The 6781-nt window shown below is 48.1% G+C and overlaps 2 protein-coding genes across 2 annotated transcripts in view, besides 1 other annotated feature; both read left to right on the forward strand.

Annotated features, from left to right (window-relative positions):
• Window positions 1–2342: 2342 nt before the first annotated feature.
• Window positions 2343–2516: a sequence feature (Protein overlapping with rRNA (METBIDRAFT_43670, OBA20398.1) was converted to a misc_feature.).
• A 502-nt stretch (window positions 2517–3018) lies between these two features.
• On the forward strand, window positions 3019–4483 carry HUT1 (Hut1p). The gene has a single exon (XM_018854895.1). The coding sequence runs from the start codon at window positions 3163–3165 to the stop codon at window positions 4207–4209; it is 1047 nt and encodes a 348-aa protein (XP_018710921.1). The 5' UTR covers window positions 3019–3162; the 3' UTR covers window positions 4210–4483.
• A 696-nt stretch (window positions 4484–5179) lies between these two features.
• Window positions 5180–6781, forward strand: part of METBIDRAFT_198055 (palmitoyltransferase) — a 1804-nt gene continuing 202 nt past the window's right edge. Inside the window, exon 1 of the mRNA XM_018854897.1 lies at window positions 5180–6773. Coding sequence (XP_018710922.1) covers window positions 5308–6555 — 1248 coding nt within the window. The 5' untranslated portion in view covers window positions 5180–5307 and the 3' untranslated portion in view covers window positions 6556–6773. The remainder of the gene's footprint in view (window positions 6774–6781) is intronic.

Consider the following 6781-nt stretch of genomic DNA (forward strand, 5'->3'; position numbering starts at 1 on the left):
TATATATATATATATATATATATATATATTTATATCCTTTATATAGTCTTGTCCCTAAATCAGATGAATCTAACGAAAAAAAGAAGCGGTCCAAGCGGAACGTCCAAGCCATGATTAGCGAAAGGAGCGGCTGAGTTTCGACCCTTGGTACGTATCTGAGAACATCTAAAAAAATAGATTCTTTGTATGTGATTTTATAGTTTTGTTTCTCTTATCAGATGGGCCCACCAAGAGATCAATCAGTGATTCATTAGGTCCTCAATTTGAATATAAACTCTACTCTTATTGATGACTACATTTTTGCGGCTTAAGGAATCCATGCCTGTTCAGCTTATTGGCATCTTTTAGTTATTTATACAATCTCGAGATACGACATAGAAGGCTTCATTTCTCCCATAAAACGTGTCTGCTTATGACCAGAAGAACGTAAAATATTGATGCCTATCATTTTGAAAGACCCACCTGAGTAGTTGCTGACTTATTGTTTTGCACTGATGAAAAGCCACTTTCTGGCTCAAGATTTTGATTCTTTGATTCCCAGATTTCTGCAGCTAAAATAAATCATTTTGTAGTAAGCACTTGTTTCTTTTATCCCCTCAGCCTCAGAATTTTGTCGATCTGTGTGAACTAATAATTTCAATGTGATGGTCACATGTAACCTGACAGCTGACCGGTTCAAACCTCATACTTCCATGGTAAAGGGGGTGTTTTTGAAAGCCAATTATTTGGTGGCGACTGAAGTAGCTTGGGCACATCTGGGCAAACTGAACTTTCTGATACGACCTTCAATCGGGAAATCATCTTGCTCTTTCTCAATGTGAAATATCTGTTTTTTTTCTTCTTTTCTAATGAAAAAGCAAGGGGGCGTGGGAATTTATGAGGCCTTACTCTATAAAATAAACCGTTTATAAATCGCAATCCAGGTTCTAGACCAACTTTTAAGAATCTGTAAGGCGAGGGAACTCAAGAGAAGAAGAATAATAGCTATCGTCTGTTGGTTGATAAAATGTGCCGAGCTCCCGTGATTCTTTGAGCCTAATTGGATCAATATTTTCTTTTTTATTCTTTTGTCAGTTTCTTTTGATAAGAATAAAAAAACGTGAATAAAATGACTCTGAGGATTCTCTGATTTCCCCAGATGGTATCATTCTCAATATTCGGAGTTCAGTTCCTTAAGTGCTTTACTTTTTCCAATCTGCGATTGAAAGTTACAGATGTAATCGTATGAAGCTCTATGATGATAAATAAAACTGAGTTGATTGTACTGCCTTGAAAATTATTCTGGTAATTTGAGTTCTGATAGATTTATTTGAGAAAAGGCATTAAATGATGAAATGTTATGTTGATCTTTTAAACAGCATAAAATCTGCAGCTAGTGTCACGCGGCCTGTTGGGGACATCACGGGACATATGGGTTATGCATGACTTTTTGATCACTACTTTTTCCAGAACTCTACTGGGGTTCTATCACACCGTTATGTACTTTAACTATAGGTCACGTGATAAGAACCCGTGAAACTTGAGAGAATATTCCATGAGATGTTCAAAGTGATATCTGACGGAACTCACAATAATAGAACGGCATATAGTCATATATGCGCTTACAGGGACCATCAGTTACACGACCCGTCTTCTTTCCTCGAAAATCACCAGCATTGTCAGTGGCGCTTTCCATTTTTTTTTTAAAAAAAACATCACATTATAGAGAGCCCCGGAACACAAACCACTAAAGAAATCTATAAAGAAAGAAGTTTTATTAGATCGTACCATTGAATCAGGCAAGAAGGCGCGAGCTCCAATATACGAGACCTCTGCCCATAACCAATGTCAATCACTTGAATAAAACTGACTATTTGTGATCGTCTCATAGGATATAATTCCTGAGGGCCCGTGACCATAGTTCATTTGACAAGGCGGCAAGACGTACATTTGTCTTTGCCTCCTGGTCACAAAGCAATTAAACCTTGCGAACGACTTTAACAAACCAAAAAGGCTTCGCTGATTATCAAAGGAAGTATTCAAAGAAGCTAGCATCTCCTTTAAGTGCATTGGAGCTTGAAAGCCGATCTTTTGCCACCAAAGGGCACAGTCTCACACTCATTGCAGAGGTGGGTTAGCTTCTGATTTTTTTTTTTCTGATTTTATTTTTTTTTTTGGTAGATTCATCTGATTAAAGGGGCAAAACTATATAACGAATATTGTTATAACAGCTGTTTAAACGCAAAAGAAGCCCCAAAAATTTTTTTTGGATATTACGTCACTGGGTTCTAAATATAAGTCTACTCCTCACTAGTCGAGACTAACATACAAGACGGTCTGTATAAAAACCAAACAACATTTTCTCACGGTTGCGGCCATACCATGCAGGAAGCACTGTTTCCCGTCCGATCAACGTTAGTTAAGCTGCATAGGGCCACACTGAGTAGTGTAGTGGGAGACCATATGCGAAATTGTGGTGCTGCAATCTTTTTTCTTGTGCCTGGCAAGAAATAGAAGCGAGGTTCCAAGATTTGCATATCCATATCTTTCTCTTATCTTTATCTTTATGATTCTTTATCTTCATCTTTATGATTCTTTATCTTCAAATATACTGTTGTCTTGATCAGATAATTGAGGGATAGAGAATGATGGGCTCTGTGAGGCTTGCGATGCAATCCTGCAGTTCCAATACCCACAATATGATCCCCTGGCGTTCCGCTGTTTTCTCCCAGGAGCTTCAGCTAAAGGCCACAGATTTGACTGTATACTACTTTACTTTTTATGACCTCGACAATAGTCACAATACTCTTGTCTCTCACCTCAAATATATATACCTGAGGAACTCCGTCTGCTCATTCTGCGGTACTCACCTATTGCAACACATAGGATTGTAGGAAAGTTCAGTCGATTTAAAATACTTGCGCATTTTTGAGAAAATTGTCCACCCTAAATACCGAACTCTCCAGAAATGACGCCGTTTCGGAGTCCAGAACAGAATCGACAGGTAGCTCATATAATAAATGCATGTTTGGCAACTGGTGCACCTGCGTAGCCGAGGTCACGTGCGCCGGCCTGGAGTCGCGTTCCGTCAGCGCTTGCAAAAAAAGACCCGTGGCTTGATCTCATGGTCTTCTATTAGACGCACTAGATAAAGTAGGTAGATTTTAGAATAGTTCCTCTCTCATGAAGGACAGCAAATTCGTCACGCTTGTGTGCTGTGTGCTTGGGCTCTACGCGCTGTTTCTCTCCTGGTCGCTTTTGCAAGAGCGCCTCAATACGAAACCGTATGCCTACGTGGAAGAACAGGCGGTCTTTTTCAAGGCGCCTCTTGCCATCAACGCCACGCAGGCCTTGTTTGCCGCACTCGTGGGCCTTGTGTATTCTAGGCTAGCACATGCGCAGAACCCGTTTGCTGTTTTTGCCTCCGAGCCAGATGCTGGCGGCAGGGCGGAAATAGACTATAGGTACGTGCGCTCATTTGCAACCATTGCCATCACGCTGAGCGTGTCTTCGCCGTTGGGCTACTTGTCGCTCAAGCACGTGGACTATCTTGCGTTTCTTTTGGCCAAGTCCTGCAAGTTGCTTCCTGTGATGTTGGTGCATTTGTTGCTCTATAAGACCAAGTTCCCCCCACACAAGTACATGGTGGCGGCGCTTGTGACGGGCGGCGTGGTGTTGTTCACCCTTGCCAAAAGCGGCGGCAAGAAGGCAGCGTCTTTCAACGACGGCAATACGCTTTTGGGCATGGCGCAGCTTCTTGCGCTGATGTTCCTCGATGGGTTCACCAACTCCACGCAGGACCAGTTGTTCCGGGCGCTGGGGCTGAAGAAGAAACTCACGGGCGCCACGGTGATGTGTGTGCTCAACAGCTTTGTGTTTGTGTTGACCACGGCGTGCTTGCTCCTGTTCAAGCTTGACGCGGAGGCAAAGTACGTTGTTTCGTTCGTGCAACAATACCCGCGTGCGTTGGCAGACATGGTGGCGTTTGCGCTTTTGGGCGCGGTGGGCCAGGTGTTTGTGTTTCTAATCTTGGAGAAGTTCGACTCGTTGATTCTCGTGACGGCCACCGTCACGCGCAAGATGATCAGCATGATTCTCAGCGTGGTGTTGTTCGGCCACCACTTGGTGTCGTGGCAGTGGCTCGGCGTGCTGATGGTGTTTGGCGGCATTGGCTACGAGAGCTTTGCGAAGATGCAGGGCCGGAAGACCCCGAAACCCAAGGCCGAGTAGAAGGGGCTGGACTTGGAACGGGATGGAATGGCGGCTGAAATGGCGGACGGGTAACGAGAAGTTGGTTGTGCTTTGTTTCTGAGCGGTTGTTGTGGTTTGTTTCTGAGCGGTTGTTGTGCTTTGCTTCTGAGCGGTTGTTGTGCTTTGCTTCTGAGCGGTTGTTGCGTTTATGTGTTTGAGCTGATGCTGTGTTTATGTGTCTGAGCTGGTGCTGTGCTGTGTGTCTGAGCTGATGGTATTTTGCTTGTTATGCATTGGAGAAATCATATAGCAGGAGGCTATGGTGGGAGCTTACTGCTCAGCATTGAAGTTTTGAACAAAAACAAAGAGCCAAGGTGCTTCCGCATAAATGACTAGATCATTCAAGTGGCCACAGGACAAGCCATCGGTGGTCCCGTCTCTTCATGTCCTACGATGGATGAAATTACTAGGGTGCACAGTCAGAGCTGGGACCATGAAACGGCAAGCCCGGTTCAACGCAGGCCGCCCACTGGGCCAGAGGTGGCGACGAGAGAAGCAAAAGATATCTCACGTCTCAGACTAAGAGATGCGGGTCTTGTTCTATTGCCGGTTGCAATTCGGTGAGCTGCGTGTTTTCCCAGCAGTGGTGCGAATGGGAGGAAGCCAAAAAGCCTTGGTGGCTTGCACAGGCCGGAACTACCGAGAAAGAAACAGCCACAAGATTGTCATCAATGTCCCGAAGCACGTGCTTGGTTGGAATCGCCCCGAGACCACCGGCCAGAGACATCCGGTGTTTTGCCTTTGGGCCGATCCTAATTTATCGTTGAACCCATACTTGGTTCATCCTTGGGTGTTTCCCTCATCGGCCGGCCTATGCTGAAGTAGGCTTTGACCCAATTCTTTTTTCATTCTAAGCTGACCCCGTCTCCAACGAAGTGCACCATTGGACTACACTGCGCCAGACTCTGGAATCATACGAACTTCATTTGCGGGCATATACGGAGCTCACCTAAAAACCTACCCTGAATCCTTACACCTGCACCGGCCATCTTGGGACCCATCCTGAAGTCAAACTGACACCTACACCGGCCATCCTCGGGCGCGGCCTAAATCCGAATTTACATCTGCACCGGTTCCATGGCCGGACATACCGAGTTCGAGCAGTCGCTACCAGCCGCACCTCTGTGCACCACGCGCAGCATGGGTATCTCCAGATCACCATACAACCGGCCCCGAAGTTCCATCTCCATGCTCATATCCCAGCCATCGATCATGTGCATGCACGGCGGCGCCCTCCAGAACATCATGGCCGCGTGCAACTGGCTCCTGGCGCTTTTCCCCAAGGTTTTTGTGACTACCGTGATGACATGGGCCGAATACGGCCTGGTGCTGGAACTTCACCGGTACCACGGCACGTCCCCGGTGTTTTTCGTGGCCGCGGCGCCGCTCGTGGCGCTCTATCTGCTCGCCACATACACGTATTTCCAGGTGATCCGGGTCGGCCCCGGGTCGCCGCGCGATTTCGCCGAGCTCGGCAAGGATCCACGCGATCAGCACGAGGAATCCCCTTCCGACAGCGAAACGGCACGTGAAACCGACCGGCTTGCGCAGGCCGAAGGCGGGCGTCTGCGGTTCCCGCCGCAGGAGTTCCTCGTGAGCCACCAGTTGCGCACCGGCGAGCCGGCGTTTCGCTGGTGCAACACCTGTGAAGTGTGGAAGCCCGACCGGTGCCACCACTGCTCCACGTGCCAGAAATGCTTCTTGCGCATGGACCACCACTGCCCGTGGTTCGCGTCGTGCATCGGCCACAACAACCACAAGTTGTTCATCCAGGACTTGGTGTACGTGGCGGCATTCAGCGGCGCGGTGTGCGTGGTCTCGCTGTGGCTGCTCTATGTGTTTTTTGCCGAGGCGCAGTACGAGAACCACCGGTACCTCTCGCTCAACGTGGTGTTTTTGTTTGTGGTGCTGCTCGTGTTTTTCCTTGCCGTGGGCTGCTTCGCCGTGTTCCTGGTGTACATGGTGCTCCGCAACTACACGACCATCGAGTTCCAGGACGCCAAGTGGGGCTATCAGGGCAAGCACGACGCGCAGTACGAGTTTGACGGCCGCGGCCAGAAAAAGGCGCTAGGCCACCTATACGACTTGGGCGCCGCGGCCAACTGGCGCGCCGTGATGGGCGACACCTGGGTGCAGTGGCTCTTGCCGGTGGGCGTGACCGACTCCTCCAGCGTGCACGCGGCGAAAAACGGCCTCAATTTCGAGGTCCGCGACGACGTGTTCCAGAAGTACCGCCACAACGCCCAGTTGCAGGAGCAATTGAATGCCCAGCTCGCCGACTACCGCGACCGAGTGCGGGGGAAGCGGCAGGCCCTGGGGGAGTAGTAGGTCTCGGGGAAGCGGGCTGATTCTTTTGGAAGTGAAAGAGGCCAATTCTTTTGGAAGAAGGGCTGATTCTGTTGGAAGTGAAACAGGCAGATTCTTTTGGAAGTGAAAAGGCCGATTCTATTGGCAGTGAACGAGGCCGATTCTTTTGGCAGTGATAGAGGCCGATTCTTTTGGCAGTGGAGAGGCCGATTCTTCTGGAAGTGAAAGAGTCTGATTCTTCTGG

Source organism: Metschnikowia bicuspidata (genome assembly GCF_001664035.1).
Source record: "Metschnikowia bicuspidata var. bicuspidata NRRL YB-4993 chromosome Unknown METBIscaffold_4, whole genome shotgun sequence".
Taxonomy (NCBI): Eukaryota; Fungi; Ascomycota; class Pichiomycetes; order Serinales; family Metschnikowiaceae; genus Metschnikowia; species Metschnikowia bicuspidata.